General features: G+C 41.6%; 1 protein-coding gene across 2 annotated transcripts in view; it reads right to left on the reverse strand.

Annotated features, from left to right (window-relative positions):
- igsf5a (immunoglobulin superfamily, member 5a) overlaps window positions 1-11,576 on the reverse strand; it is a 32,235-nt gene extending 20,659 nt beyond the window's left edge. The window contains exons 1-2 of one of the 2 annotated variants that reach the window (XM_079804775.1): window positions 11,056-11,576; window positions 10,527-10,619 (exon numbers count right to left, since the gene is read on the reverse strand). In XM_079804775.1, the coding sequence (XP_079660901.1) occupies window positions 10,527-10,569 (43 nt within the window). In that variant the 5' untranslated portion in view covers window positions 10,570-10,619; window positions 11,056-11,576. The remainder of the gene's footprint in view (window positions 1-10,526; window positions 10,620-11,055) is intronic. The other variant, XM_079804774.1, reaches the window with a different exon arrangement.
- Window positions 11,577-25,068: the final 13,492 nt, after the last annotated feature.

Consider the following 25,068-nt stretch of genomic DNA (forward strand, 5'->3'; position numbering starts at 1 on the left):
TTTGCAGATAAATAACGTTAGAGCAATACCATATTTTAATAAACAATTTTGTTTTTAATGTACAACTTTCATAAACACTGCATCTGTAGGGGCTGCCATTGTTGTTTCGCAGTCTATGTGACGTCAGAGCGCGTAACTGGGAGTACATTGTTCTAGTACGAGTACGACTGTCGTTCCAGTGCACTTTCACGGGTAGAAGGCTGGAAAAACACGGGTTACGGGTTGCCTGGAACACGGCATTAGATCCAGTTATTCAAAGCATGTTTTCTTGTTTGTTTGTTTTTCTCATCTTAAATGGTTTTGGTTACACTTTATTTTAAGGTGCCTTTGTTACAGTGTAAAATACAATTAAGTACTAAGTAATAGTAATAAACTACATGTACTTACTATATAATTAGTTTTAAGGCCTGTTCACGTCGAGGGCAATAACGATAAAGACAAAGTTCGTTGTCAATATTAAAGAATAGCAAAGAGTCCACACCACAGCTTTACGATAAAGGCACAGAGAAAAAAATATGGTTGAAATCATTTTCACAACGATTTTTTCCAGCTCATGTTTCTCCCTCCTATCTGCTTCAAGGTCTTGATAAATTGTGGCATTTCTTTGTTTAGCATCCAGTATTCCAGTAAATTCTTTTGTCTTTTAATAAAGAACTCTGTCTCGTCTTATGTCGCGACATATGCCGCGTCATCTTTAAAGAAGGATCAACTTTTACATACGCCAGGTGGCCTAAATGTAAATGTTTCCATTGCAGTTTTGCGAAATATTCCTTTTTCGAATTGACTGAAAAACCACCTCATGCGGGAATAAAAACTTTTTTGAGATATATGGTAAATGGTAAAATGGACTGCATTTATATGGCGCTTTCAACAGACCCATGGCCACCAAAGCGCTTTACATATTGCCTCACATTCACTCATTCATTCACTCCTTCTTTCCCCCGACAGCGGTGTCAGCCATCCAAGGCGCCATCCAGCTCGTTGGGAGCAGCTGGGGTTAGGTACACTTGGTCAGGTGGAACCGGTGTCATGAGAAATCCTGTCCCCCTGTGAAATAGTGTCCGCTTAGGACCCCAGAGCGAACTTTTAATGGGTAATCTGTTCAGAGCCTGATTACAATTCTTACAAAATCACATTTTAATTTTTGTTGTTTACATCGTGTTAAAATAGTCTTTAACGTCTTGCAAATCATATGTTTCGTATACTAGTATATAACCGAAGCTATAAGTTGTGAAATCAAGCATATATCTTTCTTAATGTTTTTTTAGTTAGTGTACATGCTAGCATAGCATACAGCTACCCGATTAGCTTCGTTTTTACACCACGGTCGCACTTACCCTACATCTTAAAGGCCCTAGCCCCGCTTTAATGTTTATACAATTTTTTTAAAAATCCTGTTGTATTTATTTTCTGCACCAGGGGCCCGTTCTTCGTACCTCGCTTAATACATTTTGATTTGACAGATCCCAGATCTTTTAATCGTGATAACTGATCTCTGGCTAATTTGGTTCTTCAAACGAATTTGCGGATTGGATTAAAATATCTGGATTAAATGATCTAAGATTACTGAGCATTCTTTTTTTCCCTGAAGAGGGCAGATGCATCGATACTCGAAACCACGATCAGCAATGCAGCGATTGGCTGGCGTCAAGACAGCAATGACATCATATAATTAAAAAGCCACCTGGCAAAAAACTTGACAAATTACGCAAAAAAAACCCACACATTTCTGAACCTTTATAAGGAAACAGCCAAACGACCAAACCAACATAAAAGTTATAATACACTCTAAAAAAAAGGCTCGTAATCATAGGGGAACCTTTTTTAGTGCTATATAGCACCAATTTTGGTGCTTCAGTGGTTCTTCAGCGGTTCTTCAGAGGTGCTATATAGCACCTTAGTCAAAGAACCGGTGAAGAACCTCTGAAGAACCGCTGAAGAACCTCTGAAGAACCGCTGAAGAACCTCTGAAGAACCGCTGAAGAACCTCTGAAGAACTGAAGAACCGCTGAAGAACCTCTGAAGAACCGCTGAAGAACCACTGAAGCACCAAAATTGGTGCTATATAGCACTAAAAAAGGTTCCCCTATGATTACGAGCCAAGAACCATTTTTGGTGCAATATAGAACCTTTTTTTTTTTAGAGTGTAGATAAATGATAAATGTTTTTTAAAAACAGTATTTGTACACCCTTTACATTTTTATTTCAATGTTGTAATTTAATTTTTAATTCAATTTGAAGCAGATTTGTAACGTGACAGTATTTAAGTTTCTTATGGGTCAAGATCAAATTATCCTCTCTTGCGCTGCATCAAGCCACTCCCATAATATCCGTGATCACTTAATGCACGGCTCAGATTAACTGTACAACATATGTGTAAACCAATAAAAACAAAATTATATAAAGTAATTATTCCATCACAAATAATTCGCTCAATCAAGTGGCTGTGTCTATAGTATTATACACAACATTATACATTCTCATATACATATACAATATAACATTTTATATTATTATTTAAAATTATTATTATTGCCCCTGGTTCAGTAATGCACTCTTGTAATAAAGTAGCAGTGGCTGGGACAGATTTTAAGTATCACCTCAAGATGCAATCTAATCCTGTTTACATGAAATAAGCATGCTCATGAGCAGATTTAAGCTTATGGACCTGTTACTATGACAGCAAGTCCAGGAAGAGCTTCGAAGAACCAAACAATCCAAGATCATGCCAAATCGTCAACAATCAAATCCAGCTAACTGAGTTAGCGAGGTACGAAGAACGGGCCCCTGTTCTGTATATTATTGTTTTTGTTGTTTTTTCTTTATTATTTACATTATAGGTGCATTACTATTGTATGATTTTGTATTGGTATTATTACTTAGTTTGTCAATTTAAATAATTTACAATATGTTACGCACGTTATTGCTCCCTGTTACATATCTGTCTGTTTACATATCTGTCTGTACATATCTTCATGTCACGTGTTCCTTTGTCTCAGTTTCCCGCCACTTGTTTGTCACCATAGTTACCCTCATTAGTTATGTTCGTTTCAGCTGTGTTCAGTTAATTATCTAATTTCTGTTTGCTACTTAAGTTCTTCCCTGTTCCTCACTCTTTGTCTCATCACCAGTATGATTAGTTGTGCTGTTGCCTGTTTGCCTGCCTTTGGAAGTCTTCTGCCTGTTCCTGAGCACCCCACCTGTAACACTCCCATTATAGCAATCAACCACACCCGTAACACTCCCATTATAGCAATCAATTACATGATAACATCTTTTGATCAGGCATTTAAAACAGCTACCGCGTTAGGTCCTAAGCAGACACTATTTCACAGGGGGACAGGATTTCTCATGACTACGGGGATAGAACCACCAACCTTCCGGTTAGTAGACAACCATGAACCACTGAGCCACTGCCGCCCCGTATATATGGGAATTTTTGCTAAATTAACGTGTTTCCGTTGGGCGGGTTTTCAATTCGCAATTTCAGTTTGCGCAATTTGAAGGGTATGGAAACGCGGTTACTGACAGCCAATCAGAATCCATACTGCTGTAAAGAGCTTGAGCATTTAAAGCGACAGACAAGCATATGCTGGTCTATATCCTCCTGGGACCCAAGAATAGACTTTTGTCCACTGTAGTGGATATTATATTTTAGTGAATTTCTCTGACATCATACATGTCACATGTCACAGTCTGGATGTCCAGTAAAGAGCACATTCGGGGCTTTGCAGGGATACCAAATGTTTGGAGGTTTCACCAGGACAACAACTTCTTCTTGGTCTTTAAAAATGGCTGACATTAGGCCTAATGTTGAGCACTCTTATGGAAATATGATCATATTTTTTAATTATAATTTAAATCTGATTAATTTTAAAATTGTTTGTTATAAATCAACATCTCAGGAAAATGTTATGGGGTTTCTAATCAAAATATGACTTTCTGTTACAGAACAGGGCATTGATTTCATAAATGACCACTATAGTGGACACCAGGATTTAAATCATGTTTATCAGGCATTTTGGAGACATAACAAGTGAACAGGGAACGAAATTACATATCAATATTCCTATGAAATATTAGATATTATTTTGAAAATGTTGCCAATTTTTCCTCCCATTATTACACTTCTTTTTTCATTACATGTTGCACCAAGAACACATTAATATACAAATTAGATGCATTGAATAGATACATTGTATTGAATGGGAAAATCCAAGTATTGTCATTTTACCCACATATTTCATAAAGTAAAATGGTATATGAATGCATTTCATTATATCTTTCATAACATAGTTCAGAATCATCTTTAAATAAAGTTTGTTTAAAAAAAACCCTGAAACCTAAAAATTGATTGATGAATTAAAAATAAATCCCATTGTTTTTGCCTATACATGCAATTTCATGTCATTTAATTTTTTTAACAACTCAGTCCTGGTGTCAACTACAGAGGACATATCATAACATATGAATAAAATATCATTTTTCAAAAATGTTTTTTTTCTCCATTTGTTTCTTATGCTCTAAACAATGTAATGACATAAAAAAATACTAAATTCAAAAAATGTCTCAGGTTACGAATGTAACCATTGTTCCCTGAGAACAGGGAACGAGACGCTGCGTCAGCTTGACGCTACGGGGAACGCCTCCAGCGTGACTGGTGCCTGAAATCACTATCAAAAAACTCAATCCTATTGACCGGCGACAGCCTATGATGTCATCAAGGTGCGACCAGGAAGTATATAAGGGCGCCTTGCCAACATGACAGTATCTAATCGTCTGAAGGGACTGTTTTCGGCAGGCAGGCCCTGCGGCATGGCACAGCGACGCAGCGTCTCGTTCCCTGTTCTCAGGGAACAATGGTTACATTCGTAACCTGAGACATTCCCTTTCGAAAGGGAACTCGCGCTGCGTCAGCTTGACGCTACGGGGAACGATATACCCACGCCGCCATGCCGACGGGAGTGCATGCCCACTGGCAGTGACAACTGTCAAGACAAGCAAATTCTACTGAAATGCCTGAACTCCCCTTCTGGTCACATTAGGCTGTCAGTGACAGCGCTCCCTACGGTCATAGCCCAAGCTATCGCCCAAGAAGGAACCTTCACACACATGAGGTCCTTCCCAGGCCCTGCTCGAAGGCCTGGAACCACCCATTCGACTTAGAAGGGGTTCCTTTAAGGGAACGTGGCAAGGGAACTACGAGGGAACCCTATGCCAGTCACTATTCGGGAGGTTCTCACCGAATGCCACCAGGGAGACCTGACCAGGTGACCCAGTCTGTTATGGGACACGTAATACGGTCAACCCTGTCTGTACAGTACAGAGCCTCTGGTACTCGCCTCCGAAGAGGCATCCCGCTAGGGTGCTGCAAGAAAGGCAGTAACATCCACTAGCCGGATCTCAGAGACGGGTTATCCCGGAGAGCAGCTCTCAGCGAAGTGCTATATAACCCTTGCTAGCGAGGGGAGTTTAGCCGCTCAATCCTCGGATCTACCAAGCACCTACTTTAAAACGTGCTTAGGAGGCCAGAGGCCTTACAGGCTGATTATGCCAGGGAGGCCCCGAGGGGCCTACAACCTTTAACCAGCGCCAAGCGGCCGTAAGCTCATAGTAGACCCTCATTCGAGAGGAGCTCATAAGCCTGCCTGGTAGGTAGCCATGCAGTAGGCAAACTATGAAAGTTCCCTCCCGTGGGGACCGCATAGCAGCAGTAACGTCTCGTCGTGCTAGGGTAAGAACACCGCCTCCAGGTCTCGCGAACGGCCAGAGACCGGCGCCTGATAGCGGGTGACCACTAGCTGTCAGCGTAAAGCCAGTTGTGTGTTCCCGCCAGGGGAACTCGTTCCCCATGGAGGCCGAGAGGAGCCTCCACCTGGTAACCCTTGCCGACTGCTCGCGTGTCCAACAGCGGAGCTCGCCCTCAGGAAGGCCATACGGGCCTGAAACCTGATCGCAGTCGTGCTAGCCCTCGAGGTAGCTGGGAAGACCAGGGACTCGCTTCATCAGGGAGGCCAAGCGGGCCTACCAACTGCAAAGATATCGGGCACTCACAGCCTAGCTGAACGTGCTACTCGTAGCACTTCATGCTCACCACAGCGGCTGGGGACCGGGAGCTCGCTCTCAGGGAGGTACCATGCCTACCATCTGACAGCAGAACGTGCCGCTCACGGCACTTCATGCTCACCAGAGCGTGCCCTCAGAGGAGGCCACGTAGGCCTACTACTCCAAGCGAATCCCCTCAGGGAAGCCCCGTGCAGCTTGCCTGATAGCATCCCATGCTACGATCCGTTAATCGACCGGGGAACGATTTCAGGGAGGCGCAATGCCTCCACCTGATAGCAGAGCGTGCCGCCCATAGCCAGAATGTGCTACTCATAGCACTTCATGGTCACCATGGAGACTATGAGGTTACTGCTGACGTCGACACCAGTGGAGAAGATCCTCCAAGGCCCACTCGTGGGCCATGGCGTCGAGACTTCCTTGCAGGGAGGCCGGTTGACGCCTACTACCTGTCCTGAAGTCCAGCTGCCCAGACTGCCCAAGCTGGCTACTAACAACCAGCTGGCTCCTACGCCCGCACCTGGGGCTGGCTCCATCCCAGAGGCAGCTAGGGACAACCGCTTCGCCGTGTCCTAGGGCCCCCCGGACGGCGCAGTCTCTCGGGCAGCGCCTACAAACATGGACCTAATCACAATGCCAACAGCAGTGTACTCAGCGAAAGTGCTTAAACAAAAACCCTCTAAAGCGAGGGGAGTACAACTTACGTCACCTGCCTTGGGGCGGCTGTCTTACTTTCCATGCAGCGGCCAACCATAAGTACGAGGTCGTCAGCCATTGGCAATGCTCGGGCCTCAGGGGAGCATCCGACCAGAACCTCCACAGAGGTTTATCCGATGTTTAGTTCAACCCGAGCCCTAAAGGAGGTGGAGCAGAGACATAGAGCAAGGGTGAAACAATACCTTTTCTTTTAGAGAATATAGAACCCACCGGCCAAACATCCTCCAGGAAGAGGCAGAGGGCCGCCAAAAGATGGCGGCCACCAAGCTCTGAAAGGCGGAAACGGCAGATAAAGTCTGATCGCAAACCAGCGAAAGACGCTTCACTCCGCCCCACGACCACTGGCAAAGTCGCTGTCTGCTGCAACACCCCGACTGCGTTACTCGTAACCCCAGAACGCAGAGAAGGGGGCGGGCCTTGGCCGGACGACTCTGTAACAAGAGGAGGCTGAAACAAGGATGCATAAACCACGCCATGTTCTTATATCAAAAGACAGGCCAGGGGCGAACAACCTTCATTAAAAGGGAACGCCCCCATCCTTGACAAAGCCTAGGCCAAGTAGTGCGACATAAGAACGCACTAGATCTACTCAGGGCTCGGGAAAGAAATATTATCACCTCTAATATTACACATTGAGGCCCCGAACCCCTTTTCCCAAAGCCCCGCAGAGCTGGGCGCAGATCTTACTACAGCTCGCGCATTAGCGCGTACCCGGTCTTCAGCTACTTCCCACTTTTACGCTAGGAAAACACAGCTAGCCCTCTACACTACAAGCCCTCGGGCAAGAGCGCGAATTAATCACCCACATAGTGGGAAAAATAACACGGAGAGGCAGCAAGACTCAACTAGCAAAAGTGAGGCATACACACACAACCACATAATGTTGCAAAGTAGATCGTTCTTAGCTTACTCACGGGGAGCTGCAGGCCCTGCGAAATCCCTCGATGATCCAAAATCTCCCCAAGCAATCCCCCAGGGGAGCGACGGTCAAAAAGTCCTGAAAAACATAGTTTTGAAAATGTTTCGCCCTCATAGAGGGGGACTTACCAATCGCTCCTCGCGGTGCTTCAACCCAGCCATCGAGCTAGTATCCGCCCGCCATCCTGAGGGGGGCGCTTTTAACAAACAAACCAGGCGGGCCGGCAGAGTCTTACATTTTCTGCTCATCATAGGCCCACCGGCCTGATGTAAAGCGCCCGGGGGAAAGCCAGAGGAAGGGAAAAAGGCAGCGTTCATCTCCACGTCCTCGAGGGCGGAGTCCGCTGCCTGCGCTGGTTCCGGTTACCAGCCCCGGCTTCCTTCCTCTTCCTGTTGCGGGTGTCCCGCCTCCCCTGCGCCCCAGTCCTCCGCGGCGGGGCGCTCGAGAGGCGACGCTGGCTTGCTGTTCCCGTCTCCAGCCCTCAGACTGGAACGGGCCGGGGACACCCGACTGCCTGGGCGCGGTCCCGGACCTCAGCGGGATGCATGTTCTAAATGCTGCCGAGCACGCCTTTGTCACAGATGTCTCTCCGTGGCCACCGTCGCCGCCATCGGCGCAATCTGTACGGTGGCCCGGAGAGCGAAAACCGCGGTCCGGCGCGACTCGACTTCCGCCTCAGGGGGTCCCTCCCCCTGATCGAGGTCCCTCAGCAGGTCTGCCTGGTACGCCTGCAACACAGCTGTGGTGTGCAAAGCCGCCGCAGCGTGACCCACTGACATGTACGCCCTGCCATTCAAGCATTAGACCGGCAGGGTGGGAGCCACAGTGTCGCAGGCCGCCCAGAGGCGAGATAAACATAACATCTTGTCCACGGGCAGCCCCGACACATACCCAGCCAGGCAATCCCTCGACATCAGCGAAATTTAGCTCGCCGATGTCGACAGATGCAGGGCTGAGTATGGTTTCTTCCATCCCCTCGAGATCTGCTGATGGAGACCTGGAAGGAATGGAAGACTCCCAGGAGTTGGGAGGTCATGGGCGGAGAGAAACCGATCGTCCAAACTGTTTGGACGCTCAGCCTCTCTCCTCACGCGCCGCAAAGGCAGCTGCAGTCTACCCGCAGCGCGTTCCATGACTTCCAGCAACTCCCCGTACATGGGACAGGATGGTTTGAAAAGCTTCAGCATCTTTAACTGACTCACCCATCCTCTGCTCGAGCCTCTCGCAATCTGGATCGTCCTCAAGAACCATAACTGTCTCCAAGCGACGAGCCAGATCCATCTGGGAAGCGCATTTCAGACGCCGCTCAGCCTCAGCTCGAGCGTGGTCTTTCCCAGATGCTGAAACCTCTCCCCTCGAGAAGAGGTCCAGCCGAGTTGCATGCTCTTCTCCCAGACAGTAAACACAAAGTGTGTGTGTATCCAAAGCGCAAGCTACACGTTCAAAACACACTTCTGCAGAAGTGGCCTCAGCACACTTCATTGTTATCCTTCTTGTAGACGTTTCACGTGAAGACAGGCAAAACAGTCCCTGAAGACGAAGAGATACTGTCATGTTGGCAAGGCGCCCTTATATACTTCCTGGTCGCACCTTGATGACATCATAGGCTGTCGCCGGTCAATAGGATTGAGTTTTTTGATAGTGATTTCAGGCACCAGTCACGCTGGAGGCGTTCCCCGTAGCGTCAAGCTGACGCAGCGCGAGTTCCCTTTCGAAAGGGAACTTTTTTTTTCTGGGTCCCAGGAGGATATTGAACGATATTGTCTGCTGGTGTGGTTGCTAATATAGTAAACTTAGTTATCTTCATATTTATCCTTCTTAGTGTGAACAGGCCTTAAAGTTTGGTTTGGGGTTAGTTGGATGTAACTTGAACTATTGACTGTTCTTACTATAGTATACTAAGTGTAACATGTGTAACAGGGACACTGTAAAATAAAGTTACCATAATTTTTTTTCAAGTAAATAAGCATTATAGGTCATTGTATTTTAGAGCTTCTCTTGGTTTTCCCTCTTTTGAAATGAAACAAAGATGCAATAACAAAGAGCTGAGCAATAGACCGGGGCTAGTTGACACAAGGGCTATATCATTAAATGTGAGATTTCGAGTCAAAAGTCCAAAATGAATTACACATTTTTGTGTGCGAGTCAAAATGACACAAATGTTTGTTTGTTTTTTTGGCAGTGAGTTTTTGTGAAATCGGTCCTTCAAACAAAAATTTTCATTTTCTTAAATGACAGGTTGTTTTAAATGTTATCAATGTACACAATTTCATAATTACATTTTTTTTTTTTTTTTCAATTTTGCTTTTTAATGGTAGATTGCATATCGTGAGACAAAATTAGATATTAAGAAATATTGACTGGAAGAAAGTGTGACAACTTGTCCCAGTCTGCATTCCCATTGGAATATCCATTACTTTGTAAGATTGCACTAATTTCAATGACTTTTCCGAGCCTGCAAATCACAATTAAAATAAATTGTATTAAAATGTCTTATTATATATAATTTTTTTCTTAATCATCCCTCCATTTGTTCTCTAAACCACTTAACTTCTGTAGGGATGTGGATTTTCTTCATCAGTATTTGTATAAATAAAATAAAATGTACTTAAGAAGCAAAATTGTGTGACATAACAAGACAATATATTTTCAGAATAAATCTTGTGTGGTTTACACATAAAAAAGAAAAAGAATTTACTAGTGAGTGGGAAAAAAAACAAGCAAATGTATCCTGCTTTAAAGATTTTTACTGGAAAACAAGGCAAAAATTCTGATTAAGAAAAGTATTTATTTCAAAGCATGACTGTGGGTGAATATGAAAACTCACCCATGGTGATCAGAAGAAAAAGGCCCAGTCTAAAAACATCCATGTCTCCTCAGATATTGTCACACCAGCATCCTAAAATGACAGGCTGGCTAACTGTTGGGACACAACCCTGAAATTATTAGTGTTCAGTTGATTGTCATCAAGCATCAGGAATTCCTCATATGTTTTTTTGTACAGTAGGTGTGTCTTTGTCATGCAACATCTTATTGTATTATGAGGTAAACACAAATTTGTCACAAATGTCCAGACATTCCGGTTATTTAAACTATCAAGCTTTTATTAAGCTTTTCTCCTCAAAACTTTACTAATATTACCCACAATGGTTTTTTATATCTTTATTCACATCACAATATGAACATCACGAAAGAATTGAAAGTATCCAATATAGGCTAGACATACATATACCGCATGTGCTATTGTCTTGTACTACATTATTTGTTCAGTACACACCCTAGAACAGGTATGACAGATTTCAGATTTTAAAACACACTCTCCTTTCAGTGAACTTAAAAGCATAACAGCAACATACCTCAAAAAGATTCCATGGATTTCAATTAATCCAGTAAAATAGAGAAACAGTCCTTCGGCAGATCACCTTTATCACCTGTCGGCCTACAGAGGGGCCAAAGTCCAGCTGGCTGCTGAATGTCATGTTATCAAAGACAGAGAGGTAAACCTCTATTACATCTCCATGCAGTCGAAACCCATCGAGCCTGTCTGCTTTGCATATGTCTGCAGATCTCGTGAGGATCTGAAGTCACGCTGACATGTCAAACAAGGTGGTCCGTCTACCTGAAAGATTACCTTTGGGGTGCATGAGCCCATGGACTGTTTGGGTTAATGCAAGGCTGTGTTTGAATGTAGTTGATTTAAATCCTCTGAAACAGACACACCCAGTTTCACTGAAAAGAGAGAGAGTTTACAGTGTCAACAGCAGTCATTCCTGCAGCTCAGCGGATTTATATATCAAGTCTCCATCACTATATGTGCAAAGACACTTCTACAGGTGATGTTCACATATCTACAGACAAAAAAGACATGGCGAAAACCAGGAAATCTCGGGGTATTGAGCAACTGTGTTTGTTTAGTTACCTGGGCATCAGCTGCTTACAGAGAAGGACATATGCAAACAGGTAACAATGACGTAGTCAGGCCTGACACACATATTATACATGAATCTACATGCCCTGTGACTCCAGGAAACATTGTATTTGGTTTCTACACCTGCTACAGAAGAGACAAATTACAATAAATCAACTAGGACTTTGACCTGACAGGGATTGTCCGACTAGCTACTCAAGTACAGGGATAAAACCAAACCAAACCCTTAAAGGGGACATATCATGAAAATCCGACTTTAAAGGGATAGTTCAGCCAAAAAAGAAAATTAGCCCATGATTTACTCACCCTCAATTCATCCTAGGTGTATATGACATTCTTCTTTCAGACAAATACAATCTGAGTTATATTTAAAAAGGTCCTGGCTCTTCCAAGCTTTATAATGGCAGTGAATGGCCGTTTCTGTTTTGAAGTCCATAAAAGTGCATCTATTAATCCATCATAAAACTGCTCCACACGGCTCTGGGGGGTTAATAAAGGCCTTCTGAAGCAAAGCGATGCTTTTGTGTACGAAAAATATCCATATTTAAAACTTTACCAACTGTAATCTCTTAACTTACTCCACTAACTTTCGTATGCGCGTTCACAAGTTCACGGTTCACACGTTGCCACCTTCAGTGTGGCAAAATAAGAGACACCCATTCACGACTTCCATAGTAGGAATGTATCTTCCTATGTGTTCAACATAAAGATATTTATACAGGTTTGGAACAACTTGAGGGGTGAGTTAATATAAAGACAGAATTTTCATTTTCGGGGGAACTACCCCTTTAAGCTGTCATTCTGAACCAGTAATCACTTTTTTGACAATTCTGAAATTCAAAAATGTTTATTTTTTTATTAATTTACTTAAATTATGACTATAGTAGTATGCAATTATTTGTCCCATTTTTATCTAAATATATATTTTTAAATGTCAAACTTTATATGACAGGATTATTTGTTATGTGTGATTAATATAAATTAATAATAACATTAATTAGGCTATAGTCTAATCTGTCTAATATATAATAATTCTGTCTGCCAAGCTCTGATAATGTATGGAATATTATATTATTATCGATAAAAAAAATAGGCCTATAGCCTACCTTTAGAAGCACGCATGTGTCTGTCAGCGCTGTTGCTTTAACCTGAGGTCCATCATGAGTTACTGGACAGACCCATTGATATCTTTTTTATATTCAGTCCTCTTGTTTTCAAATGGTGGACGTGAACTCGACATGTTTTTGAAAAACCGTGCAAGTTTACATGCAGCTCACGGAACGATTCCGTATTTCACGTATGGGTGGCAACCTACATTCTCATCTGAGTGATGTTGAATCGACGGGTCAACATGGAAACGGATGCTAAATAAAAAATTGCTTTCATCTTCTTTTGTTTAATGGCTATTTTGCATATCGCCACAATCATTATTCAATATTTTTGTTTATCTGCTTACTTAAAGGCCCACTGAAGTCCTTTGAAATGTGCAGCATGTTTCAATGTGCTGACATAACTTCCACTAAAACGGACATAGAGACAGAGCGACACGCGTCATAATCTGAAGGCCACGCCCACCGGGGGGGAAAACAATCGAACGCTCTCCATTGACTTTGCATTGCGTGAGGTTGCATCCTTGTCATTTCGAACTTATAACAAAAAACAGAACAATGTCTAAAAGCGGATATGTGACAAAGTGTACAGCAAACAAGCTAAACAAAACCCACAACCAAAAACCCAGAAGTTTTTATAAGCTATTGCCCCAAAAAACGAGCGTTTAAGGACAAAAAAGTGGATGCAGGCCATTGAGACAGAGCGCGACACGTTATATTACACTGAGAAGTACACCCACTAGAGGGGAACGTAATCAGAGACGGGGAATATAACATATAAACCTGACATTTGGATATTTGACTTAACAGTGACAACATATTTACTGCACACATAGGCATACTGAGACATACTGAGTGTCAGGATCCCAAAATGTATCCATTCTTCAGCTGAAGCGTCACGTTTTACTGCCTTTATCCACTTTTGTCTCCTTAAACCTTTTGGGTCAACAGCTTATAAAAACTTATTTCTGTGTTTTTTAGCTTGTTTGCTGTACATTTGTCACATATCAGCTTTTAGACATTGTTCTGTTTTTTGTTATAAGTCCGAAATGACAAGGATGCAGCCTCACGCAATGCAAAGTCAATGGAGAGCGTTGGATTGTTTTCCCCCCCGGTGTGGGCGTGGCCTAAATACGCTCTGTCTCTATATCGAACTGCTCCTCCCCTTTTTTAAACATAGCCAATAGTGTTTTGTTTTTATCACAGCCAGAGCCGTTGAGCTTGATAAAGCCGCAGTTTCCCCCTTATCTCTAACCGTTTCTCCTCCTAATCTCCTCCATATCGCTTTAAAATATAGCATTCTGTGCAGAATTCAAATGGGTCCAATATGTTTTCTGGTCTGTGCCGACTCGCATATGATCCGCTCTGTGCTATGGTGTCTCTGGACCGGAGCAGACTGTGTGCGCAGTTGGCTTGACATTAACGTGAACCTAGACTTCATTCGCCCCAATGGAAAGCACTGTCTGAATTGTTCCCTGTCCCCTATATATAGTGCACTTCAACATGTAGAAAATAGTAAATGTGAAGTGACCGATTTTACCTGCAACTTCAGTGTCTATTTGGGGGCGGGACACTATAGATTATAGAGAGCATTTGATTGGACAGAACATCTGATGAGAAGCTGAAGTGCAGGGTGTTGTGCTTACAGTGGCAAGAAAAAGTATGTGAACCGCTTGCAGAATCTGTGAAAATGGAAATAATTTTAACTAAATAAGAGGCATATTACAAATGCATGTTATTTTTTATTAAGTACTGTCCTGAATAAGATATTTTATATAATTATTTTTACATATAGTCCACAAGACAAAAAAATGCTGAATTTATTATAATGAACCCAATCAAAAGTTTATGAACCATTGATTCTTAAAACTGTGTGTCGTTTGATGATCCACGGCTAATTTTTTGTTGTTGTGATGGTTGTTCTTGAGTTTGAGTATGAGCTTGTTTGTCCTGTGCAGTTAACCTGCCCAATGTTCTTCAGAAAAATCCTCCAGGTCCTGCACATTCTTCAGTTTTCCAGCATCTTTTTCATATTTTAACCCTCTCCAGCAATGGCTGTACGATTTTAAGATCCATCTTGTCACACTGAGGACAATTGAGGGACTCAAACACAACTATTAAAAAAAAGTTTCACATTCACTGATGCTCCAGAAGGAAACACAATGCAATAAGAGCTGGGGGTGAAAACTTTTAAACAGGATGAAGATGTCCAAATTTTTCACAAAAACTTTCTTTTTTTTTTCATTTAGTACTGCCCTTCAGAAGCAACAGAAGATACTTACATGTTTCCAGGAAGACAAATTAAGTACAATTTACCTTGATTTTCAAATATACATGGGTATGTGACATAACCTAGTCACCCCTACCCCCCTAGTCACAGATTTAACGTCACCGATTTCGGCACAACAATTACGATTATGTCTCTCAAAAAATATCATAAAAGAAGTCCACGTGACTCGAGTTCTGTATTTTGCGTAAGCCATGCAATATAGCTTTGTGTGAAGAACAGAATGATATTTAAATCATTATTTATTGAAAAGCTTCCCGAACTCAACAATGATTCAGTGCAGAACCATACGCCACAGCAGTCTGAGGACAACAGCGCCAGGTCAGCAGCCTCACAGTGTTGGGGTGGAGCTCATAGCGTCATTACGAATAGGTTTAGTGGTTGGGTGGGGTTCACATTCGTTGAGGTTCAGCTTATAATAGTTATAGTGAAGGGTGGGTAAGGATTAGTGGTTAGGGGTGGGTTATGCAATCGTCAACACCACCCTAACTTCAGGTCTGATGCTGTTGGTCTGGCACTGTTGTCCTCAGACTGCTATGTGTGGTTCTTCAGTTAGATATATCTCAGTGGAGCAGGTTTGTGTTTATGTCAAAGGCCCTCTCCCAAATGGCTAAACCTTTGTGATCTTCCAACAAGGCCGCACTTTCATGATGTAACGCCGCTTTAACTGTCAGGAAGAAGTCTGCTGTAGAGTTCACATCAGTGCGGGCTCGGCAAAAGTGTGCATCGAGGTCGCATATCGACCACAAAGGGAAGCTAAAGAAGAGCTACTGTATGTTGTTCAAATGAGATGCCGTGTCCGAGTCAGTCTGCAGGGGGCGGCAGTGAGTTAATGCAGAGGGGGTAGGTGTGAGTCAGCCGGCAGGGGGCAGGAGTGAGGCTCTTTATTAGTATTGAGTGTGAACTGCACCTATGGAGTGCCATGAGTTGGCAGGTCACACATTTGATTAGAGTCAATGGGAGGGAGAGAAACAGCACAAGGTCAGAGACAAAGGTTCCGAGCAGGTGCACAACTGTCGAATAGCTCAGTCAGAATGGCCAAAATGGAATTAGCATTGTGCAGTGTGAAAAAGAAGTAGCCTACAATTTTGCATACCTTCAAAAAGAGTACTTAAATTTGAAATGCAAAATAGAATTTAATTAGGACTTAAAGGAAAACTTTAAATGAAGAGTTTTGAAGAATATGGGTAACCAAACAGTTGATGGGGCCCATGGGGGGAAAAAATGCTATGGAAGTCAATGTGGCCCATCAAATGTTTGTTTACCGACATCTTCTTTTGTGTTCAGCAGAAGAAAGAAATGTATACAGGTTTAGAACAACTTGAGGGTGAGTAAATTATATATTTTGGGGTGAACTATTCCTTTAAGTACATCTTTATATGTAATTATAAATATGGCTAAAGTGTACTGCTAAATGTAGGCCTAATGACAAACATTAATAGTAAACTAATGTAATTTCTACTGAAATTTGTATGTCATCTATTTATATATATATATGTATTTACACATTTGTAATGATAAAGTGGCAATATAGCTTTAAATGTAGTAGCAAAATGCAGTACAAATTAATCAAGTACTTTACATGTTCTTTAGTATGTTAGTCAACACATCCAAAAAATGTACTTCTTTAAAACACGACAAACGATTATTAAAATACAATTATTTAAAATGTGCTTTAAAGTAAAACTTTTATTTTGACATTATTACAAAGTGTACTTTTTAAAAGTGTATTAAACACAGTCATGAAAGTACACTCTCTTTAAGTGCACTTAAGTGGCCCTTTATTTCCTTAATATTATATTATATTATCAACAATATAATCTAAGTAAACATTTTTAAATACAGTTTTAAGGTCTGAGGTACACTACAAGTACACATTCAATACAGTTAAGCGCACTTCTTTTTCACATGGGACACCATGTTGTTGTTGTTTTGTGTACAGATTTCATGATATTAGTTACATGATACCATCAGAATTAGCTTTCTCCATTGTACCTTTTTTGCTATAGTACTGGGGTAAATACATGCTGATTTACACTGAAGCAGCATGCAAATTTTGAATAAAAATTCATATTTTTATTCTTAGAATTTGTATTACTATGTTCTTGTTGTGTTTGTATTGTATATGTGCACTGGAAGCTTCAGCAGGGAGAAAAAATCCTTTTGTGTGCAAGCATACTTGGCAATAAAGCTCTTTCTGATTCTGAAATATGATGATATACATATGGTAATATTTCAGTACCACTGTTTAACTGAAAGTACCATGGTAAAAAAAACATTTGATACCATCACATGCCTCAACTAAAAAGCCTCAATAAAATACATTTGACCACAGAATGCTTCAACTGACCAATCAGAATTAATTGTATCAGAGAGCTGTGTAAAAAGAAAACTTAATAGTGAACTGTGGAAATGTGATCACTGAAATCTTGCTGTTGCACTGCAGATTTTCCTCTTGAGCTCTTCAGGTTTCCTGCACCGGTGAATTTGGCTGCTTCATTCAGCAAAACAGAATTGGCACAGGGACCCAGATGGATGTGTCATGGGGTTTGAGGTTTGGGGAAGTGTGACCTTGCAGGGTCCTTCTTAAAAAAAGATTTTCTGGCTTACAAAATGCTGATGTTGTCTCCCATACAAGCAAATGGTGAGTATTCATTAATATTTTAATATTATTAGGCTACTTTTCATCTGCCACATGAACATTAAACAATGCGATATTGATGCACTAAAGTTATTAACAGAGTGAAAAAAAAAATCATAAATGTTTTTTTTTTTTCATTGTGGTGGGGAAATCATACACATTTCACCGGTCCACATATGATTGTCTGTTTCTCTCTAGCTTTATGGTTTTCCTTATATTCTGTTCTTCTTTTCTCTTTCTTTACATTGTGTAGGATGTCCGTGGCATCATTAAATTGAAAATAAGCATTAAAAAGAAAGAAAAGAGATAGAAAACGTTGATCAGGTCTGTATTAACTTTTCAAAATATTCATTTTTTTAACATTGACAACATTGGCATGAAATAGAAGTATATAGTATTATATTATTATTATATTATTTTATTATAAAAGTATAATAAAATAAAACAAATGTATAATTTTTTGCTAATTGCATATTTTGCTTGACATAGTTTAGTCCTTGCACTAATATTAATGCTCATGCTGGAAATACAAAATTAAATGAAATTAAATAATTTCCATAAAAGCATTTTTTCAGACACATGGCAAATTCTAATCATTTTAGCAAATCAATATTGGGGCAAACACTTCATATTACAATGATATAATATTAGGTTGTATAATTATACCTTTTATATGAGGTTACTTTAATTATTTCAAATATTTTTCATTACTGAAAAATCAAGTATTATGTGCATCACCATACCTTTTTAGATTGGCCAGCGAGAAGCCCAAAGTTTTATTTTTATGGATGGGTAAAGGAAAATGTTTGAAGTAAAAATTATTTGATACTTTTTTCTGCTAATCGTTTTCTGTAAAATACAACAATCTGTCTGCAATCCTGTATTGTGGGTGAGAATTAAGCCTACATCAATCTCAGATGAATGTTGAGTACAACACTCAAACACAAACACTGGCGTTTCCTTGCGATGTCTTTGCTTTTGTCGCCCTCTAGTTGTGTAATGCGCTCCTACATGGAAAAACAGAAAATAAAACATTAGAAAATGGCGCCTTTTCGGTGTATGTAAAGGCTTTTAATTTGTGAATGGCGTAGTGCTGTGTTGACATTACGAATTAGGGCAGAAACATTCTGAGAAAGCAGGAAAGAGAGAAATAAACGAACAGTTGCAGGGGGCTTCATAACATTTACCCTCCACTGTCACATTTGTCTATTTGAAGATTCATGCGAAATTGCCCCCAATATTTATTAGGATAGCCTATATAATTAAATCACTTTTGTCGGATGACGGGGGGGGGGGGGGGGGATGCTGTGGATCTAATACAATAAAACAGCTGAATTGTAAGCAATAAAAACCCTGGTGCTGCAAACAGGAAATATTGTAAAGTGGGGGAAGGGAGACACTCTCTGGCCCTGATCCCCTGACCATGTTTTGAAGGCACTACTACCACTACAGGGTCTTAAAATCCACTGCCCTGTCCCTCATTATCATCTAGAGTTACTGACTTCCCAAAGTCCCTTGTTAATCTCATTACTTCACCCTTGATTAAACCAATTGTGTGTTTTCACTGCAGTTTGAGACAATAAGCTTAATCACAAAAGAAAAGTTGGTCAGCCATGATGGCAATTGTCTAAGGCGGAACTCTAAGAAATCTCTAAAGCTGTTAAGAAGAGTCAGTCCGTAAGTTAAATCGATACTTGGTCACAGCTGTTTCTTGAGCTCTACTGTACATCTTTGGCACGTGGCCTCTGTTGACAATAGTAGTGCCATGTGTTGTGAGCATGACTTTCTGTCTGTACCATACACATTTATTTTTAGCTTCAAAATGACAACAGTCATATTTGTGTTTTTATGTATTACATCAAATCTTCTGGCAATACATAACGTCAAGTGAGCAAAAATTTTAACATAGCAGATAATAATAAAATATATGAGGAGGTTTACTTTAGTTTAGAGTGACAAATAAAACAAAAAAACATGGTTATTTAAGTTAAACCATGGTAGCTACCAAAAATTAACCATGGTTTTGCTACACTTTTTGTAGTAAAACTACCCAAAAGAACACCATTACTATAATATAAAACCATGGTTAATTTTCATACGAAAAAACTTCACACTTTAACCAAAATATCAATGAAAACAAATTATTTATTTGCAGATGATAAGTCTGTACCAGACTGGCGAGGAGCTCTATCTGCTCCCCTCCCACTGGCCCCTTGCTGCATCACCATTACTCTGTGTAATCTGGGCTTTACGTGCATGTCCAGATGGGCAGGCAGCCATTCGCTCGAGGAGAAATCCACTTACTGATCCATATAGTCACTGGGTTACACTTGCACTTCCAAAATGAGTGAGTTCACTAGAGCCGTCTGTGCTCGTAGTCACTTCTGCATAACCTCATCAGTGAAGCTTTACTGAGCTAGTTGAATCTCTATGTGTGCGTGATAACAATTCTGTATGTTTTATCTAGCCTGATTACATTGCGTCAACCTCTGCTAAAACCTTTCCCGGTCAACTACTGGCAGGCTTTTAGACTGTACCACAAATATTGTTTTACATTTCTAGCATTCACCATCATCTTCGGCGTGCCTGTGCAGGTCTGGGTGGAGCCAAACAGACACATTCAAACCAAATCACAGCTGAAGTCTGGTAGATTTTACTACAAAGTCCTAATTAAATGTTGGTGCTCAAATTATATAACGATCGAGAGAGAAATATAAAGGCGTTCAAGTGAGTAAGATGTTGTGGCAGATGGTTGGATAGAACCACAGGAAGTGCTGCCCCTCAAAGAGGCTTTTGTTCAAGCTACTGGAAATACCTCAAGGTGACCTGGGTATCTTAATCTCACTCAAACGCATCCCACTGTAAATCTATTCATACTGATCCTCATAATGCATCTTTCAACTTTACAGCAAAACAAAAGATTTCCTTGCAAAAATTTGCAAGGGTAACATTAGTTTCTGCCAAAAAAAAAAAAAAAAAAACATAATTATGCGGTAACTTGGCATTATCCACCACATAATCAATATAAATGAGAAATAAAAAAGGAAAAAAAAAACAAAGACTTTGACCATTAAGCAACCACCTAGCAACGTCCTAGCAACCACCCAAAACACCCATGTACAAAAAAACACTGAGAACGCCTTTAGAGCAACACCCTAGAAACCACATAGCCACACACTAAAACCACCTAGAACACTTTAGCAACCGCACAGAAACACCATTCTGAAAACCCGAGCAAAATCCACATAGCAACACATTATACCCACTAAAAAAAACAGAGCAAATTTATAACCCTAGAAACTTCCCAAAACACCCAGCAACAACATAGAAATGCACTAAAGCCACTAAGAACATCCTAGCAAATGCATAGCAACACCCTTGAAACCACTTAGAACATCTTAGCAACACACTAAACACTCTCAAAAAACCCAAGCTAATGCATAATGACACCCAAGAAACCACCCAGAACACTCTAGCAACCACATAGCAACACTCAAAACACCCAAGTAAATGTATAAACACAATAAAAAAACAAGCAAATCTCAGAACACCCTAGCCTAGTACAACCAACCGCTTAGAAACGCACTAGAGCTATCCAGAACAACAAAGAAAATGCCAAGCAACACCATGCAGTTATATTCATAAGCTACTGAAAATAATTTGATTGTCTGTAGAATTCCTCTGGAATTTTTTTGTAAGTAACCACATTTGCAGTATGTACTGTGGGTGTTTAGCATGTGAACCATCGAGATAAACCAAACACTGAGGACATTCAGATGGTGGTCATGGCTTGTAAAGACCTCATTGTACACTTTGTTGTGTGTTTTCTCTCTGATGTAATCACACATGCACCATGATCTCACTCTCACATGTATGTTTAGTTAGTAGCTTTGTAATCGTGCACGGCACAGATCACTTCAGTGCCCCTTTCCTTCCTGTCTCAACTGAAGATTAAGGATGGCAACAGTCGAAAGGCTTTTCAAATGAGACCTGTTATCTGAAACTCAGCGGCCACACCCACTACACCCCACCCCCATTCCAGTCCTGCAGGAGCATGGGAGAACTTCATGAGCAGGACTTTCCCGCCTGAAAAGAGCTGCCTATAGAAAGGGGTGTAATGTTTTCATGGGGGAGGGGACCGGCGAGGAGGGAGTTGCTGTGATCTGGCCATGAAATCGCAAGGGTCTGAACAAGGAGATAGCAGTGTGGTCGAGGGTGTGACAGATTTTCATGATGTTGTGGACCATGAACCAGTAGGAGCCCTTAAAAATAAGCATTCCACTTATAACTAAAGGAAGGTTTATAGGCTAATGCCAAAGGAGAACCTTTTAAAGGTCCACAAATTACATTTTATACTATAATTATTTAGAACTAACCATTTATGCACAACCCGAAACACCGCAGCAACCACATAGCAACGCACTAAAAACCACTCGGGACACCCAAGTAAATGTGTAGCAACATTCTAAAAACACTCAGAACACCCTAGCACATGAATAAAAACACTCTAGAAACAGGGACAGATTAACGCACGGGCCTACCACTTTCACAGGGCACTAAAGTAGAGGGGGGCCCAGATCGCTCAATGAGAAATCCCATATGCAATGAGAAATCGGAGCACCACTAACACCAACCAGAGCATATGAGCGGGATGGCAATATTTCCTCCGGAGTGGAGAGAGCCTTTCTGAAGATTCCGCTCGCTAAGTCCGCTCAGGGCTCACTCATCCTAGAAAGCTCTTTTTGATATGCTGGTTCGAGAATATGTGAAATAAGAAATATGTCTATGGAGTTCAAATATTGTTTTAATGAAGTTGCGAACCTTATACACAGCCTAAAGGCACAGTAAATATTGAAAGGGAGTGTGGTGAAACTGAGTTAGCAAAGATGTATTTTGTGATATGCTAACAGTGATGTTCCTTGTCGTTTTTTGCTTATGGATAAAAATACATTTTGAATACCTTCACAGCGCTATACTGTTAACAAACATCCCGCTGTCAACACTGATGAGAGCGCCGTTCAGATGAATATGTAAAGATGTGCTGCACGCTTTCCTCTCAGTAAGAAAATAAACACAACAAAAAAACAGCGGTGAGAAAACATCAGTTAATATATCATCTGATCATAGTGATGTGGATATGTTTGCACGAGCTCTGCAATTCGGCCCTATATCCAGTCAAGTCACTTCACCTTTATTATTAGCTTACTACTTTATAAAATATGGCTTTAAAGCCACAAATATTATAACTGTTATCTATATGCCTACTGTAAGACGTTTTTTCAAGGAATGTATTACAAACAGAAAGAAGTATTGTACAGAGAATTATATTGTCGGAGCGGGATTTGAGTGAACGCCGGTTTACCAGTGAGGGTGAGCGGTAGCCTAGCCTGAATTGAACGTTTGCTTGGGCCATGAGCAATTGAGGGAAGTGCACTGGCATTAAACGGAATATTGATACGGAATATTCGCTCACATAGTCTGTCAGCAGCCCGCCCTCCACCCTCCCAAGAGGGGCCTTTAGACAGGTCCGTGCCCAGGGCATGATCGTGTCATAATCCATGCCTGCCTAGAAACGACACAGAACAGCCTAGTGTAACCGGTCCTACTCAACCTGCTCTGAGTGGGATTCCAACTGGTGTGTCCGGCTTGGGAGATAACAAGGACGCGAAAGACCACAATCTCTAGCGCACCTCTTGAGGCCAGGGGAGTGAGGTTTTTACACGCACAACTCTTACTGCTTGCCTTCATTACACTCACTACCCCTAAACCTCACTCTCATTCAGGGCATGGCACCAAATGTAACCAGTCCGCGTTCAAATCGGTGCTCTGGCATGGGAGGCGGGTGTGTTAACAAAGACGCTAAAGACTACAGTCTCTAGCGTCAGTCGCTAGCGCCTCTTGAGGCCAGGGGAGAGAGGTTAACACACACAGTTCTTACTTGCCTCCGCTTCACTAGCAACCACACAGTAACACCATAAACCCACTCAGACAACCGTATGCCCTAGCAACCACACAAAACGCCCTAGCAACCACACAAAACACCCCAGCAACCACTTAAAGTGTTAGTTAACCCAAAAATGAAAATTCTGTCATTAATTACTTACCCTCATGTCGTTCGACACCCGTAAGACCTCCGTTGATCTTCAGAACACAAATGAAGATATTTTAGTTGAAATCTGATGGCTCTGAAAGGCCTCCATAGGCACAATGCACGGTTCACTCTCAAGACCCTTAAAAGGTACTAAAGACGTTGTTACAAAGTTACTACAGTGGTTCTAAAATAACTTTATGAATCGGCGAGAATAGTTTTTGTGCGCAAAAAAACCCTAAATAACGACTTGTATAGTGATGACGATTTCAAAACACGGCCTCATGAAGCTTCGAAGCGTTACGCCGCATTCACACGGGGCGTCGGCGTCAACGCTTCTCGTTTACTTTGAATGGGTGACGTCATGCGTTGCCGAACTGAATTGTGGGTTCCGTCGCGGCGCTTCATTCGCGTTGCAAGCGGCAAAAGTTGAAGATTTCTCAACTTTTCAAGCGCCAACGCAGGCGTCATCCAATCAGATCACCCTATGCAAATATCCTAGAGCAGACGCTAGCCAATCGCGTTCGTTTAAAACACCGGTGAATGAAGAGTGAATGAAGAATAAAGAACGATCTAAAATGGAGGAAAAGCTAATAATTGCGGTGGGTAATCACCCGGTCCTTTACTACCAATCATTATTTACATACCGGGACAAACTGGAGAGACCAGGCCTGGAAGGAGGTGGCAGAGACGGTTGGAGAATCTGGAATGTATCATGCTTGTATTCCGTCCGTGTACTCTGTTTATCATTGAATGACAGGCAGCATATCATATCATGTGTGGTTCAAATAGGCGCTATCCCCCAGCCAAATGAGGAATCAAATATTAAAGTGATCAGTTTTCATACACAAAATAGTCTCACAGACTAGCTGTCAAAAAAGGCGCTTTTTTGTGTTGTGTTGTGTTGTGGTCCAAGCGACAAGTAATGTGATTAGCGGTTGTCACTATGACGGTCGCGTCAGGCACCAAGCTTCAGCCACGCCCTCCATCAAGCGTTGACGCCGAAGCCCCGTGTGAATGCGGCGTTATGAATCATTGAGTCGAATCAGCAGTTTGAATCGCCAAATTTCAGCAGTTTGGCGGTTTGACACGCGATCCGAATCATCATTCGACTCACTGATTCATAACGCTTCGAAGCTTCATGAGGCCGTGTTTTGAAATCGTCATCACTATATAAGTTGTTAATTAGGGTTTTTTGCGCACAAAAACTATTCTCGCCGATTCATAAAGTTATTTTAGAACCACTGCAGTGAGATGGACTTTGTAACGACGTCTTTAGTACCTTTTAAGGGTCTTGAGAGTGAACCGTGCATTGT

This window comes from Gobio gobio, assembly GCF_949357685.1.
Source record: "Gobio gobio genome assembly, chromosome: 22".
NCBI lineage: Eukaryota > Metazoa > Chordata > Actinopteri > Cypriniformes > Gobionidae > Gobio > Gobio gobio.